This window comes from Arachis ipaensis, chromosome B01 (genome assembly GCF_000816755.2).
Source record: "Arachis ipaensis cultivar K30076 chromosome B01, Araip1.1, whole genome shotgun sequence".
NCBI lineage: Eukaryota > Viridiplantae > Streptophyta > Magnoliopsida > Fabales > Fabaceae > Arachis > Arachis ipaensis.
In genome coordinates this window covers 21,113,073-21,134,594 of record NC_029785.2, presented here as the reverse complement: position 1 = coordinate 21,134,594, position 21,522 = coordinate 21,113,073, and the positions used below count along the sequence as shown (strand labels likewise).

The window sequence follows — 21,522 nt, the reverse complement described above, 5'->3', positions numbered from 1 at the left end:
AGATGAGAGATGAGAGTTTATTTTAATATATGTAATCTTATTCGATTTTAACATTGACAATTGTAGAATTAAATGATATTAAATGTTCTTATTTATAACCCTCTTTTAATTGTGATTATAACAAAATTAATGATGCAGTAATAATGATTTAACCTAAAAACATAAATATAAATAGCTTAATGATAGCTAGAATCAATATAAACTTCAATACATAAACCATAATTAAAATCTAATATCATAATCTAACTGAAACCTAATAGTAGTCATTATATATCAAATATCTTAATCAAAAGAGCTAGTTTTTAAATTGAGTATACCTATGAAACAACAAAATTGAAATTGTATCAATAAAATATGGGTTTTGTATAACAAAACTATTCAAAATCCTAAAAAATAATTCTAAATTACTTTTTTTTAGCCTAATCTATCACATTCTAATCTTTAACTCCCTTTATGGATTTATCACCACTAAAATTCTTTTTCTCTAACTCTCATCCACATCTACAACAATCGTCAGTGTTACTGTCATCACAACCATCACTGCTGTCGCCTCCTTCTCCTTACCACCACCATCCTCCCAACAAACAACCAGATTTAGAGGTTAAAAATTAGATAGAACCATAGCAACACCATAAAACCATAACCAAATCCACCACCACCATATCTACGACCTCTTCCACTTTTAAAGCCATGGCCATCACTTCCGCAATCGCCATGGTACTGACGCTCGTTGATAGTGATGTTGTGGCCGTCAAGGTTAGAGCCATTAGCAAGGACAGTGCCTCTAGCGATAAGCTTCGTCGATAGTAACAGCAGGTACAGTGGTGGCGGAACAATTCCTCCTCCATCTATCACTCTAGCTAACCTGAGCTCTCTCTCTCTCTCTTCGTTCTCTGTGCCTCCAACTACGACGGCAACGACAAAATCCTCCTCCGGTGGCAGCTCTAATAGCAGCGACTCCGAGGAAAGCTTCGGCGGCGACAACATACCCTTTCTTTTCTCTCGTTGCATTTTGTCGTTCTCTCTCACTTTCTCGGTTTCAGGCTTCTCTCACTCTTCTTTCCTTGCTCGATGGCAATAGCAACGGTCACTCCCAATACGACTTCCTTCAATCTTCTATGATATTAGGAATTAATTGTTTTGCTTACCATATTTGCAATGGGAATAGAGATTGGGAATAAGGGATGGGAAAAATTAATATTAGAAGAAGGATAATTTAAAATTTTTAAATAATTTTTAGAATTTAAATAATTTTATCGTATAAAATCTATTTTTTATGAATATAATTTCTATTATTTTATAGATAAATCTATCAGCATTTAAATTTTTTATAGATAAAAATAATAGTTTACTCAAATTTAATGATTAAACTATCAATTTCATTTCGTTAGAAAAACAAATTTATCAGAAATAAAAGTTATAAAGCCGACGGGAACAAATTTGGTGTTTAGGTCCTTTTGAAAAATAACCACATGCATCCCTACGAATTCTACGATTACGAAATAATGTTTCACTAGCGTTGCTACTTGCTAGCTAGGAACAAGTGATCCAAACCAAAGTGAAGACAAAGGCAAAAAGAAAATGAAGTGAAAAAAAAGGAAAACAAAAAAACCCTTCAACCAAGACTAAAACTGCCTTATTAATCAATTGGTCGAGCGAGTGGTTTTGTTCTGTAATAGTGCGTCTCTTCCCGCCCAGTTACTTGCCCTTCTCTCTCCGCACTCCGACGATGGGAAATTCGTCCAAGGACGATTCCGCCACCTCCGGCGACGCCTCCGCCGGCGACGTTCAGCCCGCAAATTCCAGCCTTTACTCCGAGGGCGAGAGAGTCCTCGCCTACCATGGCCCTCGAATCTACGAAGCCAAGGCACTTCAAACTTTTCATTTCATCCTCTTTTATTTTATTTTATTTTATTGGTGAATTTCCAATTTCAAATACGCTGTCGTTTTTCTCGATTTCCGTTTTCACAGGACTTTGTTGTCGCTCACTGCTTATATTTCCGCACAAGGCTTTTTTCACCGTTGGGGATTTGTTTGTTGTGTCTGTAAAATGGTCCATTCTCATTGCCTTCACTGAATTGTGAATTACACTTTTTTTTTCTCTTGAAGGATAAAGCTTCTTCTAAGGTCTTGGCGGTTTTGCATTTATAATTTATGAAGTTCTAGTGGCGATTTTATCACCATCATAATTGTATAGTAGTAATAATGTTTTAGTAAGTATTTTTTTAATGTTTAATTGTAAATGTTTGCTGCTGGTAACGGATAAGTATTCTCACTTCTCTTTTTCATTTGAGACTAGAGAATACGACATTGCATTAAGATGCTGAATTGTGAGTTAATTTAGGGTTTCTTTGAGTTGATGTCTTGTCTTTCTACACTCTACATGCATGCACTTAATGCAAAGATTTTGGTCATTTTGACATAATTTAGTGCATGTTTGACCATCAGGTGCAAAAGACTGAGATCCGAAAGAAGGAATGGAGATACTTTGTTCACTACCTTGTAAGTTCTGTTACATCTTGGTTTCAGTACTCGTCATTTTCGTATGAATTACTTCACTTCATGAGTATGAATAGCTTTGCTTTTTAAAGATGTTGTTTAACTTGGCAAATTTGAAATCTTAAATAACTTAAAATGTGAAAGTTTAAAGTGATACCTTGATTTGCTATTGACTTTTGGTTGCATTACTGTTTTCTATTTTGCAGGGATGGAATAAAAAGTGAGTATCCTATCTTTCTTTTGTTTCATTTTAAGTTCAGAGTTAAAAAAATAGAGGTACAAGTGGCATCAATGATGATGCTCCAAAGTTTCAGTACACAATGTGTTTTAAATCATTATCTTTGTTCATGTTTTTCTAATATGATAAACTAGTAACAAATTATTAAGAAGTGCTAGCTGACTCCTGCTAAGGCTCTGATGTTGTATTAAGTAAGAAGCATTAGTTGACATTTGCCAATTTTTCAAAGTTGGCTTAAGTCTAAATGAAAGTGGTGTATAAGGTACTTGTTAGTTAATAAAAGTTATTTGACAATCTATATGTAGGGCCTTTGTAATGATTGATCTATAGGTGTTAAACACAGCTTTCTTGATTGTTGCTTGTTTCCCCATAAATGCTTGCTAAAAATGAGAATTATGGCTTTTAAGAAGTTAACATACTCATTATTATGACGCTCTCAATATATTTCCAACAGTTGGGACGAATGGGTAGGTGAGGATCGTTTGATGAAACACACTGAAGAGAATGTCCAGAAACAGCAAGCTCTAGACAAAAAACAAAGCATAGACAAGAATGTTAAGTCTGGTCGTTCAAATCAAGCAAAGGCCAAAAGTTCTATGGGTAAGTAATTGTCTCTTTGAAATGGCATTGATTTATTGTGACAGTTTCCTGGAGCTTTTGTTTGCCTTTGTGATGAATCTCTTTTAGCAAGTAGGTCTGACATCCCCATATTCTGAAAATATGGAATTATGTGTTCATTTTTTGAATATCATTTCATTTAAGGCTCCTTTATTGCATCTAACACATAAGCTACAAAGGTGTACTGGGCACCTTAAGGCATTTATTTTCCCTTTTGTTTGTATTTTTTGGTAGTTTGGATTGCAAGAGAAGGCAGGCTAGGTATTGTCTTGACTCTTGAATTCCTTTTTCATATTTATTGAAAAAGAAATTTTATTAAGGACTAAGGAGAAGAAAATGTACAAAAGATGATAAAATATAGAACAGCACATGCCAATCCCTTTGAATATCAACTAGAGGAACATCCTTAAGTAAACCCTAAACCTTATTGGGTAGTCCTATCCCAAATAAAATCAATAGTGGAAAAGGAATCATTAAAAAAACCCTAAACTTCCTGTCCTATCAAATGCATCAAACTACTACAGAAACCAAGAATTGCCATAGAATCTTTGTTTCTATGGTCAAGCCAAACTGCTAAGCTTGGTGGCTAGAAAGTCAAAACTAGTACATCAAACTCAACATTATCTGAAGATACCAAAAGCCTGATCCAAAATGTTAGAATTTTTCCATTAGTTTTGAAAAGGTTCTTAAGTAGTTATGAATAATATGGTTCTCATATATATATGGGATATTGTCAACTGATTTCTGGAAATATTAGTCAATTATATTTTTTTGAACACAACTGGGTTTTTATTCGGAAATGGTTATGAAGCTTTAAAAATGAAGAGTTTGAGAAAATGGGTCAGTCAGATACTAGCACGTAAGAAGCAAGTGGGAAATGGGAATCATATTAGCATGTTCTGAATATGCAAAGAGTGAATTTGGCTTTGTTATAAGCACCAAATCACTTTTCTTTTTTAAACAAGATTTTGAAATTGATATGGAAGACTTAAATAATATGTTATTCTATTTGTTGATGTCAAACCTTTTATAGATACTTCACAAGATGTGTACACAATTTCACAGGCACCAGATCATTATTCTGCTCATTTACCTCAACTCTTGGACTTGGAAATATTATATCTCGATACTTCATATTGTTAGCATGATAATTTTGCATTTAATTTGGATTCTGTAGATGCAAAAGTGGATAAAGAAGACATCAAGAATAACGGTATTATTCATTAACCTTAACCTTAACTCTTCATTTTGTTTTAATTTATTTTTTAGCATATCTGTTCGTTTCTAAATTATTATTATTATTATAACTAAGGTCTAAGGCTCAATTCTTACTGTGCCTTGGAGATAAGATATTAGTGCTAGTTTGGATTGGCTTTTTTGAATTAAAAAAGTACTTTTCTTAAAAAATAAAGTACTTTTATTCAATTTAAAACCTGTTTGGATACATCTTTTAAAAAAAGTACTTTTATTAGAAAAAAAAAACAAATTATTTGCTTTTTCTAAAAGCTAATGATACCTTGCTTTTAAAAAAAACAGAAGCAAAAGACGTTTTTAATACTTGAAAATTCTTTTTAAAAAACCTATCCAAATGTAAAATAATTTTTGTCTGTAAAAAAAAATATCTTTTTTAAAAAGATGAAAAATTTAAGCACTGTCTTCAAAAGCCAATCCAAACTGACCCTAGATTAGATTCCATAAATACTAAATAAGCATTGTTTCATGAAATAAACTTGGAGCATTTTCGGCAAAAATGTAGTTTCAGGGTTTCTTTTATTTATTTATTTATTTTAATTTTACTTTAAAGTTCTACTCTGTTTTTGAATATAATATATATATATATCCTACTGCAAAAAGAAAACCTGATTCAGTTTTCTTTCTTGTTATATACTACATGAATAATCTAATCTGTTGATAGAAATTAAACCAATAATTAATAGCCATTAGTAGAGTGGAATTATAGTTAGCTAGTTAGTAGGAAAAATTATTATAGCCTATAGGATGGTTAGAAGAGGGCTATGACAGCCTGTTTAGGAGACAAGTTTGTTTATAATAAAGCACAACACAATAAGCACCTTTGTAGTCTTCATTTTTATTGATATCTGCTTTGAAACTGGTAATAACAAACAAGTTGAGTCTCTAATATTCTCTCCTTGTTTGAACACATTGTTGTTGATTTGTTGAATTTAAGGCTAGTCTTATTTCTGCTTGCATGACTAATATATCTTATATGTCAAATTCTGTGCAGTACCAAAAGGGAAGAAACGAAAAACTGATTCAGGAGCTGAGGTCTGGTGTATATTTTGGTGTAATTGCATTGATTGCATTGCTTGCATGTTCTTTTATTCTAATATCCTGGAATTTCCACAATTCTACAAATTAGATGTTCCTTGCTAATTCATTTTATATTGCATATGGAAAGACAAAATAGCACAATAAATTTAATGTGTTTCCATGGTGCAAGGCTGAAACAAAAAGTAGTATAAGTGGGAAGAAATTCAGATTTCGTGTTTTACTCTTCATTTCTTTGATATTTATCTTCTTGTTTGTTTGGTGTTTAATTGGATTATTGGAATTTCTTTTGTCACTTTCTCTTTAAGTCTTAATTGAAAATCTTCTGCTAAGCTTGGTTTTCTAATCAATAGAAGGGAAGCGTGACAGTTGAAAAGCTTGTCAAGATTCAAATTCCTGCAACATTGAAGAAACAACTTGTTGATGATTGGGAGTATGTTACTCAGCAGGATAAGGTATATGGAAACATCTAAAATACACTTCAGCCGGGTTAGATTTAATGCATCTTCCTTGTGAAGTTTATTACTACTAGTACAAATCTGCTTTCAATTTTTCAGGATTCATTACCCCAATATTCCAATCTGATTGGTTCTCGAGTCTTTTTCTATGATGCTTTTTTATTCAACATTTCAACGAAAATAATATGATTTATTAGATTTCTGTGCAAATAGCTAAATAAGAGGATTATTACACTGAAATTTTAAGGTTGCATTATAATGAGATATATTTACACCTCTTAAATCCTCTATCTTGCATTTTTGAGCTTTTGTTTTCATCTTATGTAATTGATGGCATTGTTTTTGTTGTAATACTGTGTTTAGAATTTTGTCTAAATACTTATTGCTTACTTATCACTTTCAATATATAACCTGTTTTAAAACGCTTGAACTAGTACACCAAGTGTTGATTTACTGATGCCTGTCCCTGCAGCTTGTAAAACTCCCCCGTTCGCCAACTGTGGATGAGATTCTAACAAAGTTCCTTGAATACAAGACAAAGAAGGATGGCATGTAAGAGATTAGTTATTAATAGAAAATTTATACTAATCCTCTGTGAATAGCTGTAAACTTTCGACGTGCTATATATTAATGATGAAGTCATGTACAATATGTCTCTGTGATACAGGGGGGCTGATTCTATTGGTGAAATTTTGAAAGGAATAAGGTGTTATTTCGATAAATCTTTGCCTACAATGCTCTTATACAAAAGAGAACGCAAGCAATATAGTGAAGTTGTTGCAAATGAGGTCTCTCCGTCAACCATATATGGAGCTGAACATTTATTGCGCCTCTTTGGTATGTTTTACTTTACGCATAATTTATGCTGGAAAAGGAGGACACAATGTACACACACGCTAGAATTCTTTTCATGTTTTGGGACACTTCCCTTTAATGAGTTCTTTCAATTTAGTAATAGATGAATGCTTGAGATTTATTTATGAACATCTCTTGAAGGTTAGGGCCTCCTGCATAGGTGCAAGAATATAATCTAGATTTGTTATATGCTTACTAACCATTGGATTTCCTTGTGATCTGAACTTTGATGTTGCAAGATATTTCTATGTTATTGTTATTATTTCCAGCCATTGCAATGATGGAATATTGGTAGGAGGCCTTTTTTGCTGTAGCATTTGACCCCTGTACCTGACCTGTGACTATGATCAACAAACCCTGATGAAATATTTTATCCTTTGTTCTGCAAAGTGAAAGACGATCATATATTTTGTGATGCTTGCAGTTAAGTTACCTGAGCTTTTGGCGTATGTGAACATTGAAGAGGAAACGATGACTCGCTTGCAGCAGAAACTACTCGACTTTCTCAAGTATAAACTGAAACCTACCTCATTTTGCTCATATTCTAGATAATATTGTTCCGAATCCTTAATTCTTTATTGATATCTCTCATTGAAGTGTTCTCAATAATTCATAGCACACTATTGTTCCAGTGCTCCTAGAGTAAAAGTGAATATGATATAGAATAGAACACTACAATGTAATTTGATTTATTTAGTCAAGCTCACTTTGTGGGATAAGGGATAAGGTTTCTGCTTTATATTGCTCCTAGCGTAAACAATGACAACCAGTTACACTTTTGTCGTCTTTACCTTTCTTAGAAGCTTGTGATGATTGTGCTATGAAAAAGTGAATTTCTGCGCAAAAAATAGAGTCGATTTCAATTTCTATTTGTTAAATGTGCACCTTGGTATTTTTGTTTTTGGCACCAGGGGTCTCTTGCCGTTATACTTGAAAATTTGTTGTTGCAAATGTTCCAATTATTTCGTTATGGTTCCACTACTTTTTTGTAACTTGCAAAAGTTCCACTACTTCCAATTATACATGGAGATCCAAATTATGTATGCTTCTATCTTTAGTTTTGGCCTGATTAAATTCGTTGCAGGTTTTTGCAAAAGAATCAGAGTACTTTCTTTCTGTCAGCATATGATGGTGCCAAAGTATCCGAAGGAAAAGGCAAAGGCAAGGATGACTGAGAAGCTTTTTGCTAAGTTAAATTGAAGTCTTTCTCATCTGTTGTAATATGAATGATCAATTGGCATATACAAATAGCATATTTTCCCTGAAAAATCCTTGGGAGAAACTCGATTGTTGTTGTAACAATATTGACTAGAGTCTAATCCATTCTTTGATTATTCAAGCTTACAATGTGTTAATGAACTATCGATGGCTCACGTCTTGTGAAACTTATGACCTCATTATCTTCGTTTTTTGTTCGGTTGGTTAAGTGATAAATCCCTTTAGTCTTTAGAATGGTTACTTTATATTTGTGTCCCGTAAAAGATAAAATGGAGTAAATACAGAAAATCTTGCCGACAAAATTTAAACACCAATCCAAAAAAATAAATAAATAAATAAAAACGACAAAAACCATTTTTAAGAAATCGGAGGTGGAGATCCCCTGGGTGGTTGCATGAGGGATTTTCAGACCCACCGCCGCGTCCACTTGGGATTGGGTGGAGGAGTTGCTTGGAGATAAAAGGGGGTGGCAAGGTGGAGGAGTTGCTTGGAGATAAGAGGGGGTGGCAAAATAAGTCGAATTCGTTAAATCGAACCCACCGAACCCACCAATAAAGGCAAGCGAGCTAGGACTTTGAACCCTTCAAAAGAGAAAAACCTGTCAAACCCACTCTGCTGCGGGTTTTGGTGGGCGGGTAGACCAACTGCCAGGTTAAATATTATTATTTTTTTTTTAAATAAAAGAGTGATTAGTACTATAAAAATTAATAATCATATAATTTTTAAATATATTTGTTTTATTTTATATTATTTTTTTTAAAATTAACTTTATTTATTTTATTTTAGACTCTAATATAATACTCAAATGATATAACTTCTTTCTTAAAATAAAATAATTTTATTGATGGATATTGTTTTGTATAATTATATTCAAGTAACAAATTTAGAAGATAGTAAAAAATTGTATTATAATTTAATTTTTTTATTTATTTTTTAATTATTATTTTTTATTATTTTAATTAATATTTTTAAGATTTAAACCAGGCTAGCCTGCCAACTTGCCAATCTATCACAAAACGAAGCGGGTTAGTATTTTAAGTCCAATCACAAACTAGGAAGGAGGTTTTTCTATCAAGCTTACATGGCTTAGGTAGAAGATACAACACACTCCTGATGTAGATCTTGAGACACTGTGTTAGTACACATGAAAATATTATGATGTTGATCGAGGGATACTTGATAACGGACAAGTTGAATAGCCTTGCCCATATTTAATAACTTCCTCTGGCAGGTTTTGATAGTTTCATGCAGTTGTCATGGGATTGGTCATGCCATCATGGACCTACAGATCTCTATATAGTGTGACTTAGCAGGATACTATAGACATCGCCAGAGGCATCCTTTTTATAAGAATATGAGGATAAACAAGAAGACAATGATTGAAATTGAATGAAAAGATAAATTAAAATTGAAAATTGAAAATAGAAGAGATAGATCGAGGTTAAATACAAAAGAAATCACTCTACCTTCTATATAAATTTTTTGATGTAACAACAAAGAGACTCACTCAATCTCACCTATCCACATCATTGTTTGGAATAAATTGAAATTGAACGGAAGGAAATTACTCTACCTTCTATGTACGAGAGAGACTTGTTCAACCTCACTCGTCTATACCAAGATTTTATCACGAAACCAAAAAGTGATTTTTACTCCATTTAATTTCTGTCTGCCGGCTACAGTCATGTCACGATTTGAAGCACGTATCATTATGACAAAAAGCTAATGATAAACAAGAAGGATAAACACTAAATCAAAAACATAAAATCTAATATAAAATGATATGAAACTGATGATAAACAAAAAGACAAGGATTGAAATTAAATGAAAAAGATAAACTGAAATTGAAAATATAAAACAAGACATAGATTGAAATTAAATACAAAAGAAACTACTCTATCATCTATATAATTTATTGATGTAACAAGAAATGGACTCATTCAACCTCACTTGTCCACACCATAGTTTCAGATAAATTAAAATTGAATGAATGAAAATCACTTTATCTTCTATCCATTTTCAATTTGAATTTATTGTCTTCTTATTTTATCTATCCACTTTATCACTTTTTCTCACCAATTAGATATACCACAAATTAGATATACCATAGGTTTCCTAAGTGGAGACCTAGTGGGAGAGATATCCCTGCCTTTCCATTAATGTATGTATCACACTTGCCTACACAACCCATACCATTTCTTCTAATGCTCAACTAGATCCATCTCATTCCTAACCCTTATGGATATCAGTTTGTCCTTGATTGATCGTGGCATGGATGGATTAAGTCGTAGCTATTTGCCATGCCACTCTGGCTATAACTTCTTATCCAGAGTTGGTGAAAACTCCACATCATACACCTTGAACACAGATTCTATCATATATACAAGGTTAACATACTTACCCCACTCAATGCTCGTCACTGCACATGCAGAAATTACAGGTCGATATGAAAAATGCAATGCTTGGAATAGACCATAGTCATACACTCAAGAATTGAGGCGAACACAGTATAAAGTATTACTCGAGCCCTCAAGTAGTTCAAGATCTTCCACACTAAATACCAACAATCTCCAATCATAGTGTGTCACTTGCATTTTAGGTCGTGATTCAATACTCTTCTCCACGACTGCGAGGAGGCATTGTGAAAACTGATGGCTGATTGCAAGTTAGGCTTGTGCCTCCTAACCCTTTCGAATCTACAATTGTTGCAATTTCTCATAAGTGGCTTGCATGATCGCTACAACAGGTAGGTATCAAGTTCTCTCAAAACGGTGTTGATACACTCAATCAAGTTGGTGGTCATGTGACCATACATTCTGCCAACATCGCAATGCTATAGCCAAAGCGCTCATGTACCGTTCTCCCTAGTTTGGCTTGGAGAGGTTTATGAAATTGGACACCATGTGACAGATACAATACAATGGTGAGCACTTAGTGGACATCATCTGCTATCTTTAGCATTAAGAGTGCACGAATAGCCTGAGACCTGTGAGAGATTACAAGTAGGCCTTGTTGTGGGGTAACTTATTACCTCAAATTCTTCAGGGAAAAGACCAAGACTCAGTTGATACAAACTCCACAATCACGAATCTAATCGGGGTAAATGTTCCAATTACCATCTTGTGCAATGGTCATTAGCAAAGGCTTTTCATATTTTCCATACAAATGAGTGTTGCCGACAAAGACAAAGTGTTTGTAGTGCTTGAAAGTCTTAACACATGACAGGAATGTCAAAAAACCTTATCAAATTGGTTTGAATCGCGGTCCACCAAATCTCCATCAAAGGGGATAGCCTAGATATCAGCAATTGTCCCTAAGTGGCATTGCTACAAGGCTTGCAACAACTTAGGGAGCATGTTATACGTCTCTTCTTAGTTGTTGTGTATCTTTGTAATTGCCTTATGATTTTTCATCCATATTTTTCGGTAAGAAGGCTTGAAATAATAACTCTATTATATGAAATTTTGTAACATCGGAATGAAAACAAAAAGATTAGCTTGGATAAAAGGCATAATCATGCCACTTATCACCGTGATATCCTAGGTTACAATCCTCCATTCCATCCCCAATGCCACACAGTGGATCCTCCTGCATTACATCAAGATCCAATGTGTGATAGTGGCAAGGGATAGTAGATAGGTTTAATACGAAAAGTGGTGCGGGTAAAAGAAACCTGCATTCCAATGGTCTCTCGATAACAAACTCGTCCTTTGTCGAAATGCTGGTGGAAGCATCTGTCAGTGATGTAATCCTCATCTGACTCAGAATCCTCCTTCATATGTTCACTTGAAGTAGTGTAATACAAAGGAGGTGCTGCTATTGGTGGATTTAGCTGTGCAAAAGTGGATGGGCCAGCACCACTGCCACCAATCTCGTTGGCCTCAGTGTACAACTCCAGGCTAGGATTTTTCCATATTAATGGCAGTCTCCTATTCTACAGCAACTAACTATATTATCACATTGTTATCTCCTTGTAAATAGCTTTATCTTGTTGTATATTAGTTTACTTAGTTCCTTAACTATAGCTCTTGTATAGCTTTGACCGCATGCATATCTCCTACTTTGTTGCATTCTGGTGTAATACCAAGGCTGTATAAATTCTGATCACATCAATGAGAAATGCAACCTTTCCAAACTTGATATGGTATCAGAGCCCTATTGGCTAACCCCCAACAGATCCAAACAACATGTCGTTGAATAATCTTCTTCTCTCTGCATCAAACAATTCTACCTCAATGAATTTTCCCACCCTTCCTATTAAACTCAACCATGAAAATTACTACCTCTGGTGCAAAACAATGCTTCCTGCTCTCGAAGGTTTTGATCTTGACTCATTAATTTACCAAGACACAATCCCTCCCACCCACATAATCCCTGCACCAACGACTGAAAAACCTTCCCCCACACCTGTTCCAAACCCTGCGCATGCTACATGGAAGAAACAGGACAAACTTGTTCTCCTTTGGCTTCATTCGCACAGCTCAGAGAATGTTCTTGCTTATGTCATTGCCTGTGAAACCTCTCGCAGCACTTGGATTGCTCTAGAGGAGTTGTTTGATGCTCAATCAAGTGCTAGAGCTGATTATCTCAAAATCTCTCTTCAAGATTTGCAAAAAGGATCATTAACCATGATTGATTATATTGCACAAAAGAGAAAGCTAGCCGATTCCCTTGCTGAATGTGGCTACATAGTTCAAGAAGAATTTCATCCTTAAAGGCCTTGCCTCGTCCTATAATAATTTTTGAACCTCCTATGGCCTGCTCCAATTTTCTCTCCCTCTCACCAAATTTATTGCAACCCTTTTGCGTGAAGAGACTACCCTGGGTCATTCCCACTCTGGCCTTCTTCCTTTACCCTCCCCATCCGCCAATATTACTCAATCCTTCTCATCTCTGAACCTTAATCCTAACTCTCAACCTCAGCCTTCTCAATCTGCCACCACTCCTCCGATATTGTTTTGCCAGATTTGTGAAAAACTGGGGCACATTGGAAGGGACTGCTACAACCGTGGCAACTTCAACTTGTATCCCTCTCGTAGCAAGCCTCGTAGCAACAACAACAGGCGCAACAACAACAACAGCTCTAACCACAACTCTCGCAACACCAGCAACTACCACAACAACAAGAAACCAGAAGCCCTATTTGCATCTCCCTCCAGCATCGTTGATCCGGATTGGTTTCTTGACTCGGGGGTAAGTCACCACGTCATTAACCAAGTTCAAAATCTATCCAGCCATGATGACTATGATGGCAACGACTCCCTCACAGCAGGGAATGGTATGTCTCTTCCCATCAGTCATTTTAGGTCTTGTATTTTGCCTGCTTCTCCTTCCCCTCTAAAATTGTTTAATGTCCTTGTCGTGCCCCACATTACAAAGAATCTTCTTAGCATTTCCCAATTGACCAAAGAAAATGACATATTTGTTGAATTCCATCCTGACCGTTGTATTGTTAAGACCCCACAAGGTCAAACCCTTCTCCCAGGTCACGTGGATAATGGGCTATACCGTCTCTCCATCACTTCCTCTTCATCTCCTCAAGCTTACCTTGGAGAAAAGACATCACTGGAAGGATGGCATAAGCGTCTGGCTCACCTTCACTTTGCCCTTCTTCAGTAATTAGTTCATGATTTTCAACTTCCTGTTTCAAATAAATGTATTCCAGATGTTTGTGAGCTTTGTCAATTTAGCAAGAGCCACAGAACCCCTCTCCAAGTTTGTCATGTTGCTAGTGCAAAGCCATTTGAATTAATTTATTTTGATGTTTGGTCATCTCCTACTCTCTCTAATTCTTGTTGTCGATACTTTGTTCTCTTTCTAGATGATCATATAAAATACTTATGGATCTACTTTTTATCATCCAAATCACAAGTATTCTCTATCTTTGAGAAATTCAAAAAGATGATCGAAACACAATTTGACACTAAAATAAAAAAAACTACAAACTGATTGGGGAGGTGAATATAGAAATGTGTCTACATTTGTTGAAAATTTAGGAATAATCCATCGTGTCTCATGCCCACACACTCAGGCCCAAAATGGTGCAATTGAACGTCGAAATCGCACCATGGTTGAAAAGGGTCTCACCCTACTTGCTCAAGCTTCTTTAGCTCTCTCCTTTTGGGAAGAAGCCTTTCACACCGCTGTCTATTTGTCTAATCATACCATCACCCCCACATTACAAAATAAATCAACATACCAACTTCTCTACCACAAAATTCCAGATTATAAATTCCTCAAAACCTTCGGGTGTTTGTGTTATTCTTATATCCGACCCTACAATAACAATAAATTAGAATTCAGGTATCTTCCTTATCTCTTTGTGGGTTACAGCTCCAAGCACAAGGGGTATTGTTGCCTACACATCTCTTCTTCTCGGCTATATATTACTAGACACGTGATCTTCAATGAGAGTGTTTTTTCTCACTCCGCTGCCCTCACCTCCTCTACTTTACCTACTACCTCCACCTCCACACCCTCATGCATTCTCCTCCCTTATGTCATTGACCTTATGACTGCTCCTTACTCCCCTACCCCGTCAGCTCCCCCTTCACCCTTTGCGCAACACAGCCCTACTCTTACTCCCTCACCTACTCCATCTTCCCCCTCTATGACTACCTCAGACCAGCCATCTTCTCCCACTTCCGCATCTCCTACCTCGTTATTAGCATCATCATATTCACCCTCCCCTTTTCCTCTGCCACCTCCTCCACCATCTTATTATCGCTCTTCCTCCACCTCTACTCACTCTATGACTACTCGTGCCAAAACCAACTCACTCAAACCTAAACTCTTCACCGCCACAAAAAGTCCTCCTCTTCACCTTCCCTCATCCCTTCTTGAGCCCAAAATATTCGCTCATGCCTCAAAATATCCTCATTGGCAAACCGCTATGCAGCCTGAATATAATGCTCTTATGATTAATGGGACATGAACTCTTGTTCCAAAGTCCGGTAATACTAATGTTGTCAGCTGTAAGTGGGTCTACATGGTCAAACAAAAATCTGATGGATCTATTGAACGGTACAAAGCTCGGCTTATTTTCAGATGTTTTCATCAAGAGGAAGGTGTGGACTTCTTTGACACTTTTAGTCCTATGGTCTGTCAAACTACTGCTTGCCTGGTTCTTAGTATTGCCCTGTTTCATGGATGGTCCCTTCGACAACTATACATTAATAATGCTTTCTTGAATAGTGATCTTGGTGAAGTTGTTTACATGGAGCAACCAAATGATTTTGTTGATCCTACCCACCTACTACATGTCTGTAAACTACACAAGGCTCTCTATGGCCTCAAACAGGCTCCCCGGGCTTGGTTCAATAAGCTGAAAGGCTTTCTACTTACTCATGGCTTCCGTTCTTGCTACTCCGATACCTCTCTCTTTGTCTATCACCTCAATGGAATCACTACTTATATTCTTGTCTATGTTGATGATCTCATTATCACAGGAAACTCTCCCTCTTTCATCACCACTTTCATTTCCAACCTCAATCAAACCTTCTCCCTCAAAGATCTAGGTGATCTTTATTACTTTCTTGGTATTGAAGTCACTAGATCTCCTACCTCTCTTTTCCTCTCCAAACCAAATATATCCGTGACATTCTCGACCGCTCCAAGATGACCACAGCCAACTCCATCTCCTCCCCAGCTGAACCCGGCTCACGACTTACTCAGATTGGTGATCTTCTTGGTGACCCTCACTTGTATCGTAGTATTGTTGGTGCTCTTCAGTATGCACTATTTCCCGTCCTGAAATTTATTATGTTGTTAACTGTGTTTGTCAGTTCATGCATTCTCCTACTGAAATTCATTGGAAACCAATTAAAAGGATTCTAAGATACTTAAGTGGTACTCTTGACTATGGTCTCACTCTTTATCCTTCCAAGGATCATCATCTTGTTCCTTTTTTCGATGTCGGGTAGGCTAGTGACATTGCTGATTGCAAGTCTCAACATGGCTTTGCTATTTTTCTTGGTGGTAATCTCATCAGTTGGTCCTCCCGAAAACAGAAAGTGGTTGCCCGTTCTAGCACTGAAGCTGAGTACCGTGCCATAGCTTTTGCTACCACTGAATTGGATTGGCTTCGTGAGCTTCTGCGTGAACTTCATCTCTCTACTGCTACAGCTCCTATGTTACTCTGTGACAATATTAGTGCCATTTTTCTCAGCTCTAATCCGGTCATCCACAATAAGTCCAAGCATATAAAAATAGATTATCACTTTGTGAAGGACCAAGTTGATGCAGGTGATATTGTTATTCGTTATGTGCACTCAGCTGATCAACGAGCCGATATTTTTACTAAAGCCATAGGAACATCACGGTTTTGCGAGCTCCGATCCAAGCTGCATGTTCTTCCACGACCATGAGCTTGTAGGGGGTATTAACGGCAGTCTCCTATTCTACAGCAACTAAATATATTATCACATTGTTATCTCCTTGTAAATAGCTTTATCTTGTTGTATATCAGTTTACTTAGTTCCTTAACTATAGCTCTTGTATAGCTTTGACCGCATGTATATCTCCTACTCTGTTGCATTCTGGTGTAATACCAAGGCTGTATAAATTCTGATTACATCAATGAGAAATGCAACCTTTCCAAACTTGATATTTCATGTACATCGAATATCGTGTGCACATAATTATTTATCACTTACAAGCTAGAAAATCTTAATTCTAAATTATCAGTTGTCCAATACTGCAAGAAGCTTGTACCTAAGATTCCTAATCTATTTCTGATCGAATGATCCTATATTTATCAATATTAAGTTCTTCAGCACGTGAAGGGTATCAAAATGTCGAGTCTAAAACAATATCGGGTTGGGGCATTCAAATAGAACCCTTTTTCATTTTTTTCCTAGAGTTGAATTTGGATAAACACTCACAACAATATACTCATCAGTAGTCCCTTCGAGGATATCCAACAAAAAAAATTATACTCACCAGTAGCCATTTTAAAAGAATATTACAAGAGAATAAAAAGATAGTGCAAACAAGATACGTTCATAAACTTTAAACCTTAAACGCGCATTACAACGAGATACGTTTAAAATAATTTATACTCATATTTCAAGAGCAAATGATATATTTGTATAAAATTTTGTTACTTATTTGATTGACATTGTAAGCGAAACATGTTTATATTATATCATTTGCACTTATAATAAGATAAATAATAGAGAAAGACTCGACTCATTTTTTTGGATATGCAAACTGTGTGTGTGTTGTGCATGGGTATGGAGGTGGGATGGTGCTAGACATGAATGTGGGATAATTTTTTTTTGAATCATAAAGTGAAGAAATCGGACTGTCCGATTTCATTTCTTTGTTAAAAAAATTATGAACACAAATCGGATGGTCCGATTTGTGTGGGAAGGAAAATCAGAGGGTCCGATTTGTACTTTTAATTTTTTTTTATTTTGAAAACAAAAATCGGATGGTCCGATTTCATTATTAAATTTTTTTTAATTGTTTAAAATACAAATCGGACGGTCCGATTTGTGTAATGCAATTTTTTTTTTTATTTTTTAAACACAAATCGGAGGGTCCGATTTGCTCTTGACACCATAACTGCGTAAAGCACCCATACACTTCATAACGATGTCTTACACCATTCTTCCTTCCATATCTAAATTAAAAAGTGGAAAGACTCTATATGTATTCATAAATTAACTTATGATTAACTAAAAATGAGTTCTTTATATATTTTTAAAAAAAATCCCACATCTTAGTGCTCGTGGTAAAAAAGGGCACCCCCTACGGCCCTGCCCAAACCACAAAGAGACAAATTTAGCTCCGACGGCCCCACGAGGCGCGTGCCGGGCGTCTTGGAATGGGCACACTATGTGGTGAGGATGGCATTGGCATGACGACGAACTGAATGGTTCATTTTCACTCACATCCACCCACCACTGCACTACCCCTCAATTCTGAAGGCCCAAACCACCACCACCAACAACAACAAACTAACAATCACTCCGCCATAAACCACTCCCCAGTCCCTTCGAACCCCCTCGATGGCCTGAACTTCCTCTAGTTTCCAAGTTCCCTAGCACAACATGGAATCAATTCCTTACACGATCCCTTCTTCCAAGCTCCAATCACTACTTTCTTACAAAACACCCACCAGAACTCGATCCTCCAAGCTCCTCCCTCTTCACCCTCCCCCACTTCCAATCAAACCCTTCTATTATTCACCTAAATGCCTCCCTCTCCGTCACCATCGCCTCCGCTGCCTCGCTCACTCCAACGCTAACCACCACCATCACAGCCACAGCGATCATAACCACCACGAGCACGAGCACGAGCACGACCATCACCATCACCACCACCACCACCACCACCACGCGCATCATGCCATCGACAGCGCTAACCTCACGGGACCACAACGAGCGATCATCGGGTTCGCGAAAGCCACGAGGTGGATGGACTTGGCCGATTTCTTAAGGGAGCACTTGCATCTTTGCTGCTTCTCCACAGCTTTATTCGTGGCAGCTGCCATTTGCCCTCACACTTTGCCAAAGCCTCTCGTTAAGCGCTTCCAACACTCCCTCATCATCCTTGGATTTCCTTTGGTTGGGGTACGCAACAATCAACCAAAATCCTCTCACTCCGTTTTCTTTCTCTTCTCTTTTCCCTGTTTAATTCTTTCTTGTCTTTCTTTCTTTCTTTAGGTTTCGGCTTCCCTGGATGCTCTAATTGAACTTAGCAGTGGAAAAGTGAACATCCATGTACTAATGGCGATGGCTGCTTTTGCGTCTGTTTTTATGGGGAACTCTTTGGAAGGAGGGTTGCTTCTTGCCATGTTCAATCTCGCGCATATAGGTGAGCTATTTTGGAAATTCGAACTAACATTATATGCTCAAACTTGTTTTTCGGAAGTGAGATTTGGTTACTATGGAACGAGATTGATTTGTTTGAGTGAATTGTTTCTTCAGCTGAGGAGTACTTCACGGGACGGTCGATGATCGATGTTAAAGAGTTGAAAGAGAATCATCCTGAGTTTGCGCTTGTTCTTGACACCAGTGGTGATAAGCTTCCTAATACATTCAACTTGGCGTACAAGAGTGTTCCTGTGCATGATGTAACTGTAGGATCATATATCCTTGTTGGTGCTGGTGAGGTAAGTTATGATAGAATCTATTGCTTACCTGCCTTGCATTAATTTTGAAGTTTGAATTGGAAAATATAATTATACCTGCAACCAACGGCTGGAGTTCTTAAGAATTTCTGGGATTTTAATATATAGTGAAACCTGGTGTGTTTGGTTTTTTACTTAATAAGCCCAAACTGAATTAATAATGTAACAATACAGTTGATATCCAAAGATAGAAGAATTAAAGAGTGAACGGAGTTAAAACTTAATTGCCTTCAGCTTATCTTTCTCTACAGTAACAAGTGTACCTATAAGTGTGTGTTTTACTGTTCTTCAAATTAAGAGGCATAAATAATTTTGGGTAGGATGAATGGCTTTAATGGCCTTAATAGTTAGTCTAAGGACATTACTATCATTCAAACAGCATGTGGATGATTATGAAGGTTTTTATTTTTATTTTTTATTTAAATATCACACATATTATTATTATATGAAAAATACAGTAGATTATCCATATATATTTTATTTTGGAAGGGTCTTTTTCAAAATTTACTCATAGAGAACAGTAATTCTGTTAGTCCTTTGCAATTTCTTGTCTCGCTCTTCTCTGTTTTTCTTTTATAGAGAACATTTCCGGTCCCGCTGTTAGTCCATTAGTATTTTCATACAAACATCAAGGAGAACATTTTTCATGCATGATACAGACTCATTCATGCACAATTTGGAGTCTCAAGTCTTATACATCAGACTATTGAAGTATAATGGGGATGGTATTGTGATTAGTCTGTGCCTGTAGATTGTGAAGTTTTCCAAGGCAATGCTACAATTACCATCGAGCACTTGACAGGGGAAATCAAACCATTGGAGGCCAAAATTGGAGACAGGATACCTGGTGGTGCAAGGAACTTAGATGGGAGGATAATTGTAAAGGTATGTTCAATTTTTTATGATAATGTTGCATATTTCAGTAGGTTTATATATATATACAAGGTAGTGAAGGGAAGCCTTGGAACAACTGTTGAGTTGTCTCCATGTAACTTCAATGTCACTGATTCAAGTTGTCGAATCAGCTTCTGATTCAATTATCAGTTAACCTGCCTAATTACACTGTTTGGGTGTTACTGTTCCTCGGATCCTGTGATGCTTGTGCACCGGGCTGCCTTTTTTTAATATATACAAGTTAGTGGCTGTAGCAGTAGCTTGGGCTGGGTGATGGTACTTTTGGTGGGTGACTGGGAATGATCATGATGGATATCAAAGGTGTGACAAGAAGGTCAAACTGGTAGATTAATGAATTAATGGGTGGGAATCTGCGGTAACAAGAAGGTGGCTGTGGTTGTAAATATCTTAGTCTTTTCTTTCAGTGAAAAGAAAATATTTTAGTTTTCTTACAAGTTATAATGTTTGTTTACTTTTTCTTAATAGAAAATAATCTTTATAGTTCATCTTGAGAAGCTAACTGTAATGTTCTGGTAGACCGCTAGTTATGAAGTAGCCAGGTGGCACTAGGGACTAGAGGAGTTAGTGGTGGAGGTTTGTCAGGCAGTTATTAAGGATTGCAATATGTTGAACGTGGAACTTGATTCCTTTATTATTAGTAGTACAATGGATATTTTGGTGATCTAGTGTTGAGTTTGACATGATTGAGCTTAAGGATAGCGTGATCAATCTAGTTCATCTAATCTTATCCATGAATTCAACTGTTAAGACATTGTGAAGTTAGTTTGCAAGTGTTAGCTTGTTAGTAATCACAATTTAAGCAAGATTCAGCATGTTTCTGAATTGTTACCTCCTGTCTATGCTTTTTAAAAATGTGCTTTTGTTGGGAGCTTACCACAAAATACAAAATTGATCACAGGTAACAAAGACATGGAACGAATCAACCCTAAACCGAATTGTGCAATTGACTGAAGAAGCACAGTTGAATAAACCAAAACTTCAAAGATGGTTGGATGAATTTGGTGAACGTTACAGCAAAGTAGTTGTGGTATTATCAGTTGCAATTGCCGTTATTGGGCCAATTTTATTTAAGTGGCCTTTCATTAGCACACCAGGTAAGTTCTTAATTCATTTATTCTAAATTCCAATTTCGATTTTGGAATCGAGATTTACTTTAAACTTTTATTTTTATTTTTAGGTTCACAAAATAATAACTTCACGAATTGCAACTTTTTGTTCAATTTATTTTACTTTATTTAAATATATGATTGAAAATTAAAATTAATAAAATACTAAAAATGCAATTTTGTACTATA

The 21,522-nt window shown here is 36.3% G+C and overlaps 2 protein-coding genes across 5 annotated transcripts; both read left to right on the top strand.

The window, feature by feature from the left end:
* On the top strand, positions 1,425-8,346 carry LOC107627237 (protein MRG1). Of its 2 annotated transcripts, XM_016330091.2 has the most exons (11): positions 1,425-1,867; positions 2,449-2,502; positions 2,706-2,719; positions 3,192-3,337; positions 4,533-4,568; positions 5,601-5,641; positions 5,998-6,099; positions 6,575-6,654; positions 6,770-6,939; positions 7,382-7,466; positions 8,042-8,346. In XM_016330091.2, the coding sequence occupies exons 1-11, from the start codon at positions 1,730-1,732 to the stop codon at positions 8,130-8,132; spliced, it is 957 nt and encodes a 318-aa protein (XP_016185577.1). In that variant the 5' UTR covers positions 1,425-1,729; the 3' UTR covers positions 8,133-8,346. The 2 variants fall into 2 exon arrangements, with proteins under 2 accessions (XP_016185577.1, XP_016185583.1); XM_016330097.2 differs by lacking the exon at positions 2,706-2,719.
* LOC107627223 (probable cadmium/zinc-transporting ATPase HMA1, chloroplastic) lies at positions 17,930-21,399 on the top strand. 3 transcript variants are annotated; one of them, XR_002359384.1, is made up of 5 exons: positions 17,931-18,752; positions 18,846-18,996; positions 19,110-19,294; positions 20,064-20,197; positions 21,126-21,252. XR_002359384.1 is itself a non-coding variant. In XM_016330077.2 (5 exons), the coding sequence occupies exons 1-5, from the start codon at positions 18,231-18,233 to the stop codon at positions 21,345-21,347; spliced, it is 1,227 nt and encodes a 408-aa protein (XP_016185563.1). In that variant the 5' UTR covers positions 17,934-18,230; the 3' UTR covers positions 21,348-21,399. The 3 variants fall into 3 exon arrangements, 2 of the variants coding, with proteins under 2 accessions (XP_016185569.1, XP_016185563.1); XM_016330077.2 differs by having other exon boundaries at positions 17,934-18,752; positions 20,051-20,197; positions 21,126-21,399; XM_016330083.2 differs by lacking the exon at positions 21,126-21,252 and having other exon boundaries at positions 17,930-18,752; positions 20,064-20,200.